General features: G+C 41.5%; 3 protein-coding genes across 3 annotated transcripts; all 3 read right to left on the bottom strand.

Moving 5' to 3' along the window:
• Nucleotides 1-808: 808 nt before the first annotated feature.
• Nucleotides 809-6314, bottom strand: LOC104435523 (isocitrate dehydrogenase [NAD] catalytic subunit 5, mitochondrial). The gene is given in 8 exon segments (XM_010048257.3): nucleotides 809-1280; nucleotides 1282-1440; nucleotides 3495-3567; nucleotides 3647-3756; nucleotides 4269-4343; nucleotides 4439-4600; nucleotides 4680-5000; nucleotides 5952-6314. Coding segments are annotated over 8 exon segments (1137 nt in total). The 5' UTR covers nucleotides 6156-6314; the 3' UTR covers nucleotides 809-1247.
• Nucleotides 6315-7360: 1046 nt separating this feature from the next.
• LOC104435513 (2-alkenal reductase (NADP(+)-dependent)) lies at nucleotides 7361-10269 on the bottom strand. The gene is given in 7 exon segments (XM_039318131.1): nucleotides 7361-7745; nucleotides 7748-7785; nucleotides 7874-7956; nucleotides 8065-8231; nucleotides 8385-8562; nucleotides 8681-8801; nucleotides 10154-10269. Coding segments are annotated over 7 exon segments (1041 nt in total). The 3' UTR covers nucleotides 7361-7407.
• A 5026-nt stretch (nucleotides 10270-15295) lies between these two features.
• Nucleotides 15296-16842, bottom strand: LOC104456326 (2-alkenal reductase (NADP(+)-dependent)-like). Its single transcript, XM_039302689.1, has 5 exons — nucleotides 16582-16842; nucleotides 16286-16463; nucleotides 15966-16132; nucleotides 15775-15857; nucleotides 15296-15674 (listed from the first exon to the last, which is right to left on the bottom strand). Exons 1-5 carry the CDS (start codon nucleotides 16807-16809, stop codon nucleotides 15296-15298), a joined length of 1035 nt encoding a protein of 344 aa, XP_039158623.1. The 5' UTR covers nucleotides 16810-16842.
• Between the last annotated feature and the right edge of the window lie 742 nt (nucleotides 16843-17584).

Consider the following 17584-nt stretch of genomic DNA (forward strand, 5'->3'; position numbering starts at 1 on the left):
TTTCCAGCTTTGTCGACAGAGTACATTTCTTGCGACGATGAAGCAGCATGCCATGAACCGGGACCTTCACGCTCAACTTGCTAAGTTCTTGTAATGGCTCCTGCTTTTTCCAATGTTCCGGCGATTTCGCTATAGATGTCAAGTGGTGGTCCCTAAATGTTGGAGTTTCTGTCAAGAGGGGGTCCCCGTAAACCATCGTAGTTATTTCGAAATGCACATGTGCCGGCACCACCTCCATCTGCCTCATAACCTTACATTGCCCTTGAAATCCTCCAAGTGGATGACCAAAAGCATCTCGAGTTTTCGAAGGGCGACCAAACCTTCATAAGAACAAAATACTTCAAATGGATTTAACCCTCCAGGACCATCGTTAACTCCTCGCGAAAAATTGATTACCTTCCAAGTTCAGATTCCGGCAAGCAAGTTAGAAGTAAACACAAGCACTACAAGTCAACATGTACGTGTATCACATGTTCATTTTTCATATTGTTCGAGCACAGTCAGAGCGAATCACATCAACACTAACAGGAGGAGGTAAATTCTTCCCTCACTCAGAAATGGAATGAATGAACACGAGAAACGATCTAGCCGCTGACTGTTCGATTGCACATAAAATTTGCATTTTCCAGTCTCAGGACTAATGAATTTTCAAGCATGTTATCCCAGCATGGCACATAATATTGTCAGTCTGCACAGGGCGCATCATAACAGGAAATTGCGTATTCAGCAATGCACCATGACAAATGAAAAATAAAGGCATCGAGACAGAGGATCGATGGAATTCAGAGAACAAATCCACAGCAGAGCATCACAGGAAGGAACACCTTATTCAATCTATTGGTGGAAGAACATTAACCGGAAAACTACACAGAGGACAATATCGACACAACTTTCCTTTGTGAACGTTGTCCATCTGAAAACAATTATATAAAAAATCACAGATCTAAGGAAAAGGGAAGGAGTCGCACCACATCGTGATGTTTTATTTTATAAAATTACGAATATATAGTAAAAGAATACCAAGCATGTTTCCCTCTGACATGCCAAATTGATAATTTATATTCTGTTCATTCAAACTGTCACTGAAAGGCCGGTGACAAGGGAATGCTGAAGGTTCCTGCAAATGCCTTTCCATTCCTCCGCAGCTTAGAAGGAAATTGAAGAATTCCTGAGTCATTCATGAGATGTGGTCTTAATCCCAAAACATCCGACTTTGTTGAAAATTGGAACACTCCTGCTGAACTCATTCAAAGATGATCACAAATAGCTTTTGTAAATTCAGGTGGTTGTCGATGTGCCACCAAGGTCAGCAGTTCGGTACTTCCCCTCGGAAATGGTGTTAATGATGGCATCGTGGATTCTATCAGCTTTATCATTAAGCTTCAAGTGGCGTAGCATTGTGACAGCACTCAAGAGCAGGGCAGTTGGATTTGCTAAATTCTACACAAAAAAAGGACCAATTGGATAAAATATCATTACTTAAAAAAAGAGCATCCAGCATGAGCTCAATGTGAAAGATGCAGCAAAAAAATAAGGACCTATGTGGAATGACTTTCTCTTTACTTCTTTTTTTTCCTCCCCTTTTCTTGTAAGATTTGAAAAGTTAACGGTTGAGTACTAGACATTTCAAAGCATACAACTATTGATATGTGAAGTCATCAAAATTTTATATAATTTCTTAAAATCGCACGCGCACGCACACACATTCAAATGTGAGATTTTCAAAGGGAAAACAGAAGGTACTTTTTAAAAGGCCCTAATGAATTATAAATGACTTCAACATGCGCAGTACCATGCCTGACCACCAAATTTATCAAGCAAAGTTTTTTCATTCTGACACACTTCCCCAACTGCCAACTGAGGTTTTAAATAGCAGTTGTGGCCATCGTCAATATTGTTCTCAGCCGCAACTAGCACTATTGCAGTGATAATGCCTAATAACACCTCTTGCAACGTCATCACCATCATCCGTTCAACCCACCCAAAAGAAGCTATTGTTGCACTTTAACTTCATTGAAAATGGCCACTGTTCATAGAGAGAAAAGAGAGACCTAGAGGTGGAAGGAGGAAAAAAATGACACCCTAAAGGCATAATGAAAACTAAGAATCCAGGGTTGGCCTCCTCTTACTTTTTCTCATTTTTTACCTTCTGAATGCGTGCTGGGTCTCATCCAGATCAAAACATGTGAATCGGACAGAAAAGACAAGGAAATTAAAGGCAAAATTAAACCTAAAAGGTCCTGTTCAAAAGAACTAGCCGAAACCCTCTATAAAAACTAAAAGTTCCAACAAAAATATAATTTTTAGAGCTACAGCTTAGGGAATATAACAACTTTTCACCATTAATAGCAAAAGAAGGAGCCAAAAAAATGCATCCTCTTCACAACAATCAAAATTCAGTCATAAATCCATACAATCAAACATTTTGGCACCCTTCATACGGTGAAAAGTACTCCAATATTCCTAAAAAATCGCAATTTTATCATATATGTATGCCAAAAAATTTCTCACCAATCTACCACACATTGTGTAGACATACTACAAAGTCACCCTCCTACATCCTATCCCTTATTTGGTGGCCACCATGCCCACCTAAGCAACTACAGCAGTCCACAGTGCAACTGCTTCCGCAACCACGACCGCTCTCTAAAACCTTGCTGCCCATAATGCATCACTATCTACATGCTTTTGAGAGGAAAACCACAACGTTGATTGACAAGCATATCCCTTTGTTGACCTTTGAAGCCTAGCAAGAGAGGATTCTCATGAACTAGGAGCAAAGTTGCTCCGGCATAATTAATAGGAAGAAATCAAATGTTCCAACTACTTCACTGGCTTCTATGATGAGTGGCTTTTATGGTCCATCCTCCACTCAAAATCTCAGTATGCTTGAGTTATCTTAATGGTACCAGGACCTAGGTACAATTAAGTTGTCTGAAACAGAACCAACCTAACTATAATGAAAGAAGCAAAAGAAGCACCCACAACTTCAGAGTGTTTCTCATTTGATCTTAGCCGAAAGGCCGAGTAAAATAAGGGCTTTGGGAAGCTCATATCAGGGAAAGGAGAAGCTCCCTCCTCCTACAATATCTCTCTTGATTTCCAAGCACTCTCCCAGATATCAGCAATCCTCTTATGCAATGGTATACTCTAGACCCGCAAGTCTAAGTTCTGACATAAACCAATCACCTGGAAATTTTCTTTTTGTAGTGGTTAAGACCCAGCATCCAGACATATTATACCAAGTTCTATGCACAGCTTCATTATCATCCAGACATAAACCACTCGAGAAGCGAGACTTCAACATTGTTATCATGTTTCATCTATATATCAGTGTTACTCAACATGATCAGTCCAAACTTAGCACATAACTTAAATTTAAAAAAAAGAGACCCTGACAAAGTATGTAGCAATGTAAGAGGAAATAAACCATATATAAGATAATTTGCAATGTGATCAAACAGTTACAAAGTGAAAGTCGATTTAAAACTAACCTTTCCAGCAATATCAGGAGCTGAGCCATGTACTGCTTCTGCAAGAGCAATACCTCCCTCCCCAATATTGCAGCTTTACAGAAAGCCACACTAGTCAGATACTGCATATGCACATCATAGAACATAACTGAAAATTCAAAATGGAAAAATACCTCGGGGTCAGACCCAACCCTCCAATCAATCCAGCACACAGATCACTAATTATATCACCATAGAGGTTGGGCATCACTAGCACATCAAATAGTGCTGGATTCTTAACAAGCTGTACCCAACAAGACAAAGTTTCAGCATAATCCAATAGTTTGCTCCTTTGGCACACGTGCAAGTTGTATTTATTTACTCATAACACATGCACTAGAAAAAGTAAACACGTAAATTCTTAGTCATATTTTTAGAGCAATTTGAAAAGTCATCCAACTAAAGATTCTTTTTGTATCTAAAGAAACAACAATCGATATACTAAAGAAAAATCAAACAGAAGCATAGTTATCTCATATGCCAAATGACATGTATAAAGATGAATAAACACAATTATTGGACAATGAAACTGCCTAAACATATTACCCAAGAGGGCTAATCTCATCAGGATTGTGGTAGAAATATCAATCCTCGAAATGATAATTAAAATGTTATTTATACTAGAACTATAGGATATGGCTTGATCTCAACCTCTCAATCTAGTTTTTCATTCACTCACAACTTAATGTCTCACTTTATTTTTCCCCCCTCAATGAGTAACTTAACACCTCTCTATAGAAAAAATTGTGCACTTACCATCATACAGCAATTGTCAATCACGACTTCTTCATATGTTATCTCAGGATACTTCTCCGCGACCTCACGGCAACACTGCCAGTAAAGACAAAATAAAATTAAGTCACAGAGATACAATATAACCCCGAAAATTAAGCGGCCTAGAATTAACTCTTTCATTACTGACAAACCTTCAGGAAAAGACCATCAGTTTTTTGCATGATATTGGCTTTGTGTATTGCTGAGACTCGCTCTCTTCCATGGGTTTTAGCATAGTGAAAAGCATATTCAGCCACCCTTAGACTCGCTTGTCGAGTAATAATTTTAAGGCTTTCAACAACACCTCTCACAACCTACAACCAGAGATGTTCTCTTAAAGGAATAACCAAAAAAGTGGTTCACAAGAACTGGTTTATCATGAAACATACATACTTGATGTTCAAGTCCACTATATTCCCCTTCGGTATTCTCCCGGATGGTGATGAGATCAACATTGTCATACCGAGTCTTATAGCCTGGAAGACTGTAGCAAGGCCTAACATTTGCATATAAGTTGAGTTCTTTCCTCAATGTGAGGTTCAAAGAGCGATGACCTTTTCCAATTGGAGTGGCCATTGGTCCTTTTAGACCTACACCATTTTGACGGACAGATTCCAAACTTTCCCAGGTGAGGAAACTTTGGGTTCTAGGATCTATTTCTTTTGAAACATAATGCTCTTCCCACTCAATTGGCACCTCAGCTTCTCGGAAAACCTACATTCGTGAAAACAGCAAAAACTAAAATTAAGCAAGACCGCCACTCAGCTGCTTAAATAAGATTAAGGGCAGCTAAGGAAATAGTGAGAACAGCTAACACAGAAGTTAAACTGCATGATAAGATGAGAAAAAGATGAAAATAAAAAGGAAAGAAACTCAAAACTAAAGAATGTAATATCCATCTCTACTCTCAGGGAAATTTTAATTGCAAACTTATGCCAGTTAGTGCCCTCATATCAGCATAAAGCTAAATTAAGAAAAGAGCAATTGGTTTAGGGCCTCAATCTGCAATTACCCGAGCATGTCCATCGAAGATTCTTTATGGTAAATGGAAACAGGAAATTTATAGGCAAGAACCAACCAAGGCTATTAAGGAAATAAAAGAAAAATCAATTCGCCGCCCACATACTAGTAGAAGAAGACTTTCTAGTGCTAAGCTAAAAGGCAATATTTATCATTGCAAACAAAACCAGGAATCCAGAGATGCTAGAACCAGCCATTGTAGAGACCAGGTCCTGACACTTTAGACAGTCAGCTCCATGCCAAAACTATGGTAACCAATTCTCTCCGAAACAGCATGAATTTCTTTCGTATGCACCTAAAACTCCAAGAAGTCCGGCCGGGCGGTTTACCAAGTCATTTCAATGATCCTATTTAACCACTATAATACCGCCAGAATTCAGCAAGCAAGACAACAAAGTGCCATCCGCCCGTTCTCCATCCTCCCGAGGAAAAAGAATCCCAGACAAACGACAGAGCGAGGATTCCCGAAAAAAACAGACGATACGCGCTAAAAAGCACGAAATTCAAACCCCCAGAAGAGGCAAACGAACAGAAGGGCCTTTCCAACACCACGGTCCGGAAGGCAGCGACGGGATCAACCAACGGAACGAAGAACGGGAGGAAAAAAAAAGCATCATCGAGCGCGGAGCGCGGAGAGAGAGGGACCTCCTTGACGGATTCGGCAATCTCGGGGCCGATGCCGTCGCCGGGGAAGAGGGTGGCGCGGATCGGAGCTTGGGAACAGAAAGCCCTGGCGACCGACGACAGAAGAGAGCCGGAGCCGGAGCCGGAGCTAGGGTTGAGGTGGCCCGGCGAGAGGATCGGGCTCGAGCGGCTCCCGATCGCGCGTCTCAGGATTTGGAAAGCCATTCGATTCCCTCTCTCTTTCTCTCCTCCTGTTCGAACGACAGAGAAGAAGGAAGAAGGAGGAAGAAGAAGAAGAGAGGAAGACCTGGGAAAGCAAAAACGCAGAGGAAAGTAGGGGAAGAAAAGTCGTTTTTGAGGGAAAGGAGGAGGAAAGACGAATATCGCTCCGCGAGGGCGAAAGGCCGCAGGGCCGCTGCGAAAGCACGCGTGCTCGCGGGGGGAGAGAGAGGGGTAGCTTGGTAAATTCGGCTCCGTGGCCTCACATGCTTTCGCAGTTTGACTTTTTCCTTTTGACTTGTGAGTTTTGTTTATTTTATTTTTGAGAAAGAACGAATTTCGACAAACGGTGAAAAAAAAAAAAGGAATATAGAGGTGGAGGAATTTCTCCGAAATTACAGGCGAGAAATGCTGCAGATTTAGAAGAATTTATTATGCTGAACTATAATCAACTAAGCTCCTTATATAATAAAGCAAACTCCTAAAAGAAAAAAAAATATCTCATCTATCTAGTACAACAATTTAATTTTATTTTCTAAAATAAGTCGGATCATTTATTCTGTTTTCCTCAGGGGCAATTATCCTCCACATTGGCACCCCCATAAACATGTGCCACTTTGCTAGTATACAAGCAAACATAATAAATAAAGTTGGGTAGTTGTGCCATGTAACTAGACCCATGTACATGTCTATTTGCCATGTAGATAATATCACTAAAAATATCAAACTAGTAGTTTATGATACATTCATCTATATTAATTTTCGTCCCACGGGAAAATCTCAAACAAATAGTCAAATGAGATATTTACTCCAAATTATTTTTCATCTCACTAAAAATTGCAAAACAGATCCATGTTGATACATTTGATCCAAACTAGCTTTATCCCACAAGAAAATTCAAATTGGCATCCCGAACTTACTCTCATTTGTTAGTTCATCCAACAACTCATTAAAATGTATATGTGTCAAATTACATGATAGATGATTACAGGATGCATATAAATGGAAAATGACAGACTCAAAAGGATATCGTCAATGCACATTCAAACGTCCATGCGCAACACGCTCGGAGAGGAAACCTGATGGTCGGTACATCTCGGCCATGTCTTATTTATAGGTAAATGGCACTGTACAAGGAGAAGCACGCATAATTTATATCGACATCCTAGAGAGTACAGAAGCTTTGCACACAATTTTACATACCCAACAGAACGGGAAATAGATCCTTCAAAAAAGCACAAGAGAATGCGGAAGCGACTCATTCTCGAGAAACCACAATCACCCGTTTACCGACATTGTGACCGGAAAACAACCCAACCAGAGCCGCGGGGGCGTTCTCAAGCCCCTCGACGATGTCCTCCACATACGTGATCTTCCCTTGTTTGATGTGGGGCAAGACCGTCTCGAGGAACTTCGGGTAGAGATGGTAGTAGCTGGACACCAGGAAGCCTTCCATCCGGACCTGTTTCAGGATGAGATTCATCAGGTTGTGTGTGCCCTCGGGCTGCTCGAGGTTGTACTGTGAGCTCATCCCACATGCGGCAATCCGGCCGTGGCTCTTCATGTTGAGCAGCACTGCATCCAGCATCTTTCCCCGACATTTTCGAAGTAGATATCAATCCCCTCGGGGAAATATCTACAGATTAAACAACGAAAAGTCGACCGTAAATTAGTCTAACAAATTCATTCGGACCATGTCATTTAACTCATAAGCAAATGTGGACCTTTTCAGTGCTACATCGAGGTCAGCTTCTTCCTTGTAGTTGAAAGCTTCGTCGAATCCAAATTTGTTCTTGAGCAGCTCAACCTGTATCGTGTAATGTAATGCAGAGAAAAATTTAAACGGGATTTGATCAAGAGAACGGCTAACGAGATTGCACGGCAGGACTAAAGTCAAGGTATGCAAATGATTTACCTTCTCTTGGCTCCCGGCACTGCCTACCACGTAGCAACCGAGCAATTTTGCAAACTGCCCGACGAGCTGGCCGACTCCTCCTGCAGCTGTTGATATGTAAACGGACTCTCCTTTCTTAGGAGAGCACAGCTCGAAGAAGCCGACATAAGCAGACAAACCCGGCATGCCTGTGACATCGATCGAATTTGGAAATTACATGACAAGCAAAAAGACGGCAAAGAAGAAGAATCGGAAGACCCATATGCGAGGAAAAAACTCAGATGGTTTTACTTGTTAGCTAGCACTGAGAGCGAAACCTCATGGCCGGAGCAATAACATACCGAGAATGCCGTTATAGTAGGAGAGAGGAACGTCGGTGTGCTCGATCTTGAAGAAAGTCTCCGACGAAGCAATTAAACTGTACTCCTCCCATCCGGTGATCCCCAAAACCAGGTCGCCTTTCTTGAACTTTGGATTCGCGGAGTCCACGACTCTGGCCACTCCAAATCCAGTGATCGGCTGGCATTCAACGCGTCGATACAACTTCAGAACCAATTCAAGCGCAAACACAAAATTGCGATATTCATCGCTAACCACGCCTAGCTACGACACAGAACATCACTGATTTTGTACTTACCGAACCAGGGCGAATGGTGTCCATGAGGAGTCGGGTTTTGGGTTCGCAAGAGAGGTACAAGTTCTTCACCCACATGGCGCCGGACGAACCATCTTCCACCTTCAACTTCACCGAACCATCTCTCACTTCCAGGGAAAAGTGCCAAAACAGTCCTAAACCTTTTGTCATTGTGCCGGTTTAGTCCTAAACCTTTTTTTGGTGCCGATTTGGTCCTAAACCTTTTAAAAGTGCCGATTCAGTCCTTTCCCGGCCAATTTGGCCGGATTTTGCTGACTGGACACCGGATTTTGCTGACTGACGCCGGCCGGCTGACGTGGACAACTTTTACTAATATTTTAATATTTTTGAATTTTTTTTTTTTTTTTTTTTTTTTTTATTATTTTATTATTTTTTATTTTTTTATTCTGCTCTTCTTCCTCCAGCCGGTCGCCGGACCTCGGCGACCGGCCGAGGCGACGGCCGGCAAGGTCGAGGTCGACCTCCGCCGGCCAACTCGCCAGGCCGCGGGGCGGCTCGGGCGCAAGGGCCTCGAGGGCGAGCCGCGCCAGCTCGCCGGATATGGCGGCGAGTCGGCGAGCGCGATGGACGGCATCGGGCGGCAAAGATTGCGGCGGTGGTCTCACGTGGCCGGGTTTCTCGGCTTGGCGGAGAGAACTCTCTTTCTTTCTTTCTCGATCTCTCTCTCTCTCTCTCTCGGTCCCGCCCAAATCGAACACCCTCGGATCTCGAACCGAATCCTTGAAGACTCGCGAGCTCCGGCCTGGTCCGACCAACGCAAGGCACAAAAAAGACCGAGGCCTACCGGAGCTTCGGGCGCTTGAAACCAAGCGCGGCCGTAGGCGGCGGCCGCGGCTCAAGTGCGGTGGCTGGCGGTCCCCCTCCGACTCTCTCCCCCGCCGAACCCCCTCACTCGCCGATCCGCAGCCGGCGAGGCTCGCCCTCGCCGGCCATGGGCGAGGCTCGACCCTCGCCGGATCCGACGAGGGCGAGCCTCGCCGCCCGTGCCTCGAGGGCAGCCTCGCGCGGGGTGGGCGAGGCTCGCCCTCGCCGGATCCGCGAGGTCGAGCCTCGCCGGCCATGGGCGAGGCTCGACCTTCGCCGGATCCGGCGAGGGTGAGCCTCGCCGCCCGCGCGAGGTCGCCCCCGCGGCCACGGCGAGGTGGCCGGCGAGGTCGACCTTTACCTCGCCGGCCGTCGCCTCTGGCCGGTCGCCGAGGTCCGGCGACCTACTGAGGAAGAAGAACAGAATAAAAAATAAAAAAATAAAAATAAAAATAAAAATAAAAATTCAAAAATATTAAAATATTAGTAAAAGTTGTCCACGTCGCCCGCCGGGCCCAAATAGCAAAATCCGGCCAAATTGGCTGGAAAGGACTGAATCGGCACTTTTTAAAAGGTTTAGGACCAAATCGGCACCAAAAAAGGTTTAGGACTAAATCGGCACAATGACAAAAGGTTTAGGACTGTTTTGGCACTTTTCCCCTCACTTCCATGTCCACATCCCTCGGGAAACCTCGCACATGCTCCCTCAGTATCACCTGCTTGTTCCTCATGATCTCTTCACACGAAGCTATACGGTTCCCCTCCATTATGTCTCTCTATCGTAATCTTGTTTTGGTCCTTCTTCTTAAATTTTTGGTTGGATCTTGTTTACCTTTCGTGCGTGTATTTATAAGGATGAAGCATGCACAAATTTGCACAAATTTACGTCAGCGCTTGGGTAATAATGGGTGAATCAGTTCATCGTTTGCGTGGATAAAAATGGAGTACAAGTCCAAGATGGAATAATACTCCTTGAAATTAATCTTTCCAAGCATTGACATATGATACAATAGTAATATTAAATCAATCAACTACAGTCAAATCAAATGTGGTGTTGAAGTGTACGATTTTGTTTTCATGGGGAAGCTGCCATTCATTACTTTTCCAAACGATAAATAGGAGTTTGACCAAAGTTTTTCGTCGTAATCGCGTGCGTATGTGCTGCTGGGACTCTGGAAGTTTCATCGTAGTTCTCATTGGAATCATTTGTGTGAAATCTAATATGAGAAGAGTTCACGAAAAATAACCCAAGAATATAGTTTTTTAACAGCAAGAAGACTAGTTCACCTCAAAAATTAATTTTTGGAGGAAGAATTTGGGGGAAATTACTAAAATAGTCCTAAACTTATTGTAATTTTTTTTAATTCAGTCATAAACCCTTTCTTTTTTCCGGCAAATTCAGCCCTAAAACTTTTGTAATTATGTCAATTCAATCCATCCAGCTAATTTTGGCTGACCGGCATTAACATGGATAATTTTTTAATAATATTTATTTTTTTGATTTTTTTATTATTTTCTCTTCTTCTTTTTTTCCCTCCTTCTACCTCCTCCCTCTAGTCGATTGGTTAGAGGCAAGCGCCGACAAGATCAACCTCGCCAGCCAAGGTGAGAGTGAGCCTTGCCTAATGACGACGAGGTTGCCCTCACCATGGCTAGGCAAGGCCTCCCTACCTTTGGCCTAGGTGAGCCTTGCTGGCCATGGGCAGGTCTTAGCCTCACCACTCGACCTCTAGTGAGGTCAAGCCTCACCCATAGCCGGTGAGGCTTGACCCTCACCAAATCCAACGAGGAGGAGCCTCGCCCACCACTAACAACCCTTGCCTGAGGCTGCATGAGGTCTAGCCTTGATCATGGTTGACGAGGGTGTTGGTGATTCGGTGAGGATGAGCTTTGTTGACCTAGCTAGTGGCCTGGTGAGGTCGCCTAGCCACGGCCAGCTTCCCCAAGGCTAGTAGCAATTGGCTAGGGAAGGAGAAACAAGTAAAGAAAAGAAGAAACAAAAAGGAGAAAAGTAAAAAAAGAAAAAAATCAATAAAAAAATTCGAAAAAATTATTAAAAAATTATCCATGTTAACATTGGCCAACTACTCGATGTCCATGTCAACGTCGGCTAGCAAAAATGGTCGATGGACTGAATTGACACAATTACAAAATGTTTAAGACTGAATTAGAAAAATTGCAATAAGTTTAAGATTGTTTTGATAATTTTCCCGAAGAATGTGCCCAAAAACAAGGATCTCTTTTTCATGCTAGTAAATTTAATTTAATGTTGACAAGACATTGTAGGTACTAATAATTATAAGTGACTTTTTTCCATATAAACTATTGGTAGCTTATAAATACTTCAAAATTACTAACCTTTTTCTTATAGTTTGAAAATTTGTGCTAGTTTGCCCACTTTTATTCACATAACTTACAAATGTTCAAAGGGATATGTTCATTAGAAGTTGTAAAACTTGTTATGAAAGTGTAATTAAGTTGTAAAACTTGCAAAAATGCAATGAAATTGTAAAACTCATCAAATTGATTTCATCAAATCTTTCCGTTAACTTTGTCTAATTTGTCTAATAGAACATATTGACGTAGTTTTCTTTAATATTTTCTTTTTCCTATGTGGCGATGACGTGGCTAAATCATGTAGTATAACACTAAAACGATGTCGTTTTGGTTTAAATCTAGTGTTTAATACTAATTTTATTTTAATTTAATTTAAATAAATAAGCTAAATTTATTTTATTGAAAAGAAGAAGAAGAAATTAGGTGGGCAGGGCTGCAAGTCCTTGTTGCCACCACCTTAGCATCGTTGGAGGGGCCAACGAAGGTGGGATGAGTCGGCGGAAGTTGCTAGACCCCGGCTAATGTTGATGACCCTTGCCGATAGCAACGCCACCTACAAGCCCTCACCCAGGTCTAGTTGAAGGCCACCATTAGTGAGGGTCGGCGACCCTCACTTAGATCTAGGCAAGGGCCAACAGATCCTCACCTATGGTCCAATAACCCTCATCAACCATTCCCCACCATTGTCGGCCCTTCCCGACGATGGAGGGCGATAGCAGCAAGGACCACCTGATTCTCTCCTTTTTGTTTTAGATTTTAATTTTAGTTCATTTTTAATTTAATATAAATAAAAATTATATTAAAAATCACACCATCGCCATTAGAGAGAGACAAAATATTTTAACAAGCCATGTTAGCATTTTTTGTTAGCCAAATTAGACGCAGTTAAAGAAATGACTCGATTGCACTTTTTTGATAAGTTTTAGGATTTGATTACACTTTTCACATGTTTTAGGGTTCAATCACATTTTCATGACAAGTTTTAGAATTTCCTGGTAAACGTATCTATGTTCAAATTTGCTGACTCTTATAAAAAATTACTTATAAATAAGAATATCCCATCAACTTTTGCCAAATTAAGCTACCAACTATTTTCAGTCACAACCTCTCATTTTTTAGTTAATTAGCCTTTAGTTATTTTATTTTATTTCATCAACTTTTATTTGTCCTAGTTAGCAACTCTTTACATTTACTAATTTAAAAAAATAAAATTATCAGCCTGAATTAGCGTGTGTGACTCACTAATTTTTTCCCCATTCAATTATTACATAGCATGAGATCATCAACTCTAATTTGAGTTGCTCATTGACGTTTACTTTAATTTGTCAACTTTTCCTTTGTTTACAAACTCGTTTTTGCATTTCTTAGCTAGACAGAGCCTGAAAATCTTGGGGGGGAAAGAAGACATAAGAAGAAAGTAATAGAAAAGGGAGAAAAGCAAAAAAAAAAAAAAAAAAAGAAGAAGAAGAAGAGAAAGAAAATAAAAAAATAAAAAAGACTTTCGCGTGAAAATTCTTTGGATCAAATTAAGATTGGCTAATCGATGATCTTGAAGCCCTATTTGAGACTAAATTTGCCACTTATGGCCCTTATTTGAATATGAATTTGTCACTTCAAGCCTTATTTGAAATTTTCCCACATATGTAATTAAAAGCCAGTCTCCAAGCTACTCTAAGGTTGTGTTTATTTCATGCAAAACAACTTTCAAGAATTGTTTTTTTGGATATTTTGGCATTTGGTTCATAAAAGTAAACTACTCAAGAAAAGCATTTTTTGTTAATGAAAACCACATTCAACAGTGGGGAAAATAATTTCCTCTTCTTGCAAAGAGAAAATAATTTTCTCTCCTGTTTCTTTCGCCAACACCTTATCCTTGCACTCCTTTTACTCATTTTTTATTTTTCTCTTTTTATAAAATGAAATATTAATTATTTTTTCCTTTTTTCTATTTTTTTCTTAGCTTGTCCCCGGCTACAAGCAAGGGACGAGCTTACCCAAGGCTAGCAAAACTTGAGGTCAAGCTCATTGGATTTGGCGAGTGGAGGCCGAAGAGGCTTGGCTTGCCGAAATCTAGTGAGGCTAAGCCTTGCCAGCCAGCTAGTTTGTTCAGTGGCCATGGTTGGTCGTTTGTTGTTGCTATGCTCGGTGATCAATTGAGGAAGAATGAAAATGAAAAAGAAAATAATTAACAAAATTCAAATATTTTGGTAATTTTCCTTAGGAAAATCAAATTAGATTTTCCATATCAACAGCGAAAAATATTTTTTAGTTTATTATCAAGTTGCAACTAGACACCAAAAATATTGTTATTTTCTTAGAAAAAAGTCATATTTTTAGGAAATCAAGCGAAACCTAAAAATAAATTAATTTCTGAAGCTTCTAAGGCCCGACCACATTAGCTTTTTTCTCTTTTAAATAGAATCAATTAATAAATAATGTCAACAGATATTAAGAACGAGACTCTTCATACTTTATGACTATTAGCGGTTTCACCGTTTTATCCCAAAAAAGAGTAGTAATTTTTTTTTTTTTTATTTCACTTGATTTTTTTTTTGTTTTTTTATCGGTCCTAATCTATTCCTACTCTAACTCTCACTCTCAAATTTTTGTCCTGTCTCATTGCAGGGCATGCGAGTCGAAACCCACTCCTAAAATGAAATCGTCCCCACCCCAACCCTCCTAAGAAGGTGGAGATTCGAACCTCTCACTTCCCCCTTTCAAGTTGGAAGAGTGGCCACCGGAGTTTGCCCTAGTGGCTTATTCCACTTGATGATTTCCATCACACCATCCAAATTTTCTATTTGATGAATTATATCTCCTTTTTCTGATATGAGAATGGTTTGCAAAGTAGAAGCAAAGAGATGATAAGATACTCGGAGTATTAGCTTTACTACCATGTGGGCTGGCTTGAACCTTCCATGGACTAAGCCGGTCTACACACCACAAGCAAAAAAAAAGAAAAAGGTCTCCTAAGCTTAGCCTGAGGAGGACTCTCCCATGCTTAAGTTAGTAAATGAGGAACGAACAGGGAAATGAGAGTACTTTCAGAGAGAATCTGCCCAGATAAGATTAATTAAGAATATTCAATATTCATCAAGATCCATCAAGATCATTCAAGAATCATTTTATTTCATCGTGATCAGTCGAGATTGAGCAAGATTATTCTAAAAGATATGTTAAACATTCAATAAGTAATCAAGAATAAGTAAACGAGTTACAGAAAAGGATATTGCCAATGCACATTCAGACGTGCATACGCAACACGCTCGGAGAGGAAAACTGGTGTTCGGTACATCTCAACCATGTCTTATTTATAGGTAAATGGCACTGTACAAGGACACGCACGCATAATTTATATCGACATCCTAGAGAGTACAGAAGCCTTGCACACAATTTTACATACCCAACAAAACAGGAAATAGATCCTTCAAAAGCACAAGAGAGCGCGGAAGCGACTCATTCTCGAGAAACCACAATCACCCGTTTCCCGACATTGTGACTGGAAAACAACCCAACCAGAGCTGCGGGGGCGTTCTCAAGCCCCTCGACGATGTCCTCCACATACGTAATCTTCCCTTGTTTGATGTGGGGCAAGACCGTCTCGAGGAACTTCGGGTAGAGATGGTAGTAGCTGGACACCAGGAAGCCTTCCATCCGGACCTGTTTCAGGATGAGATTCATCAGGTTGTGTATGCCCTCGGGCTGCTCGAGGTTGTACTGCGAGGTCATCCCGCATGCGGCGATCCGGCCACGGCTCTTCATGTTGAGCAGCACTGCGTCCAGCATCTTTCCCCCGACGTTTTCGAAGTAGATATCAATCCCCTCGGGGAAATATCTACAGGGTAAACAACGAAAAGTCGACCGTAAATTAGTCTAACAAATACACTCCGTGTATTATTCGGACCATGTCATTTAACTCATAAGCAAATGTGGACCTTTTCAGTGCTGCATCGAGGTCGGCTTCTTCCTTGTAGTTGAAAGCTTCGTCAAATCCAAATTTGTTCTTGAGCAGCTCAACCTGTTTCGAGTAATATAATGCAGAGAAAAATTTAAACGGGATTTGATCAAGAGAACGACTAACAAGATTGCACGGCAGGACTAAAGTCAAGGTGTGCAAATGATTTACCTTCTCTTGGCTCCCGGCACTGCCTACCACGTAGCAACCGAGCAATTTTGCGAACTGCCCGACCAGCTGGCCGACTCCTCCTGCAGCTGTTGATATGTAAACGGACTCTCCTTTCTTAGGAGAGCACAGCTCGAAGAAGCCGACATAAGCAGACAAACCCGGCATGCCTGTGACATCGATCGAATTTGGAAATTACATGACAAGCAAAAAGACGGCAAAGAAGAAGAGTCGGAAGACTCATATGCGCGGAAAAAACTCAGATGGTTTTACTTGTTAGCTAGCACTGAGAGCGAAACCTCACGGCCGGAGAAATAACATACCGAGAATGCCGTTATAGTAGGAGAGAGGAACGTCGGTGTGCTCGATCTTGAAGAAAGTCTCCGACGAAGCAATTAAACTGTACTCCTCCCATCCGGTGATCCCCCAAACCAGGTCGCCTTTCTTGAACTTCGGATTCGCGGAGTCCACGACTCTGGCCACTCCAAATCCAGTGATCGGCTGGCATTCAACGCGTCGATACAACTTCAGAACCAATTCAAGCGCAAACACACAATTGCGATATTCATAGCTAACCACGCCTAGCTACGACACAGAACATCACTGATTTTGTACTTACTGAACCGGGGCGAATGGTCTCCATGAGGCGTCGGGTTTTGGGTTCGCAAGAGAGGTACAAGTTCTTCACCCACATGGCGCCGGACGAACCATCTTCCACCTTCAACTTCACCGAGCCATCTCTCACTTCCATGTCCGCCTCCCTCGGGAAACCTCGCACATGCTCCCTTAGTATCACCTGCTTGTTCCTCACGATCTCTTCACACGAAGCTGTACAGTTCCGTTCCATTATGTCTCTCTATCGTAATCTTGTTTTGGTCCTTCTTCTTAAATTTTTGGTTGGATCTTTTTTACCTTTCGTGCGTGCATTTATAGGGATGAAGCATGCTTAAATTTGCACAAATTTACGTCAGCGCTTGAGTAATAAGGGGCGAATCAGTTCAGCGTTTGCGTGGATAAAATTGGAGTACAAGTCGAAGATGGATTAGAACTCCTTAAAAATAATATTTCCAAGCTTTGACATATGAGACATTTGCAATGTTAAATCAATCAACTACAGTCAAATCCACTGTGGTGTTGAAGTGTACGATTTTGTTTTCATGTGGAAGCTGCCAAACATTACTTTTCCAAACAATAAATAGGACTTTGACCAAGTTTTTCGTTGTAATCACATGCGTATGTGCTGCGGGGAGTTTCATCTTGGTTATCATTCAAATCAGTGTGAAATCTAATATGAAGAATTCACGAAAAATAACCCAAGAATATAGTTTTTTTAACAGCAAGAAGACTAGTTCACCTTAAAAATTAATTTTTATAGGTAAAATATGGAAAAATTACAAAAACAGTTCTAACCTATTGTAATCTTTTTAATTCAGTCATAAATTTTTTTTAACAAATTCAGTTTTAAATATTTTGTAATTATGTTAATTTAATTTTTTTTTTGTTGGTCCTACTCTAATCCTACTCTAACACTCACTCTTAGACTTTTTGCCCTGCCTCATTGCAGGGCGTGAGAGTCGAAATCCACTCGTGAAATGAAATCGTCATCACTCCAATCCCCTTGA

Source organism: Eucalyptus grandis, chromosome 1, assembly GCF_016545825.1.
Source record: "Eucalyptus grandis isolate ANBG69807.140 chromosome 1, ASM1654582v1, whole genome shotgun sequence".
Taxonomy (NCBI): domain Eukaryota; kingdom Viridiplantae; phylum Streptophyta; class Magnoliopsida; order Myrtales; family Myrtaceae; genus Eucalyptus; species Eucalyptus grandis.

Coding starts and splice junctions, on each gene's coding strand:
- LOC104456326 (XM_039302689.1), bottom strand. CDS start 16,809: ATGGAACGGAACTGTACAGCTTCGTGTGAAGAGATCGTGAGGAACAAG. Junction 16,133..16,285: donor CTACTATAACGGCATTCTCG/GTATGTTATTTC, acceptor TCGATGTCACAG/GCATGCCGGGTTTGTCTGCT. Junction 15,858..15,965: donor GTGCCGGGAGCCAAGAGAAG/GTAAATCATTTG, acceptor TACTCGAAACAG/GTTGAGCTGCTCAAGAACAA.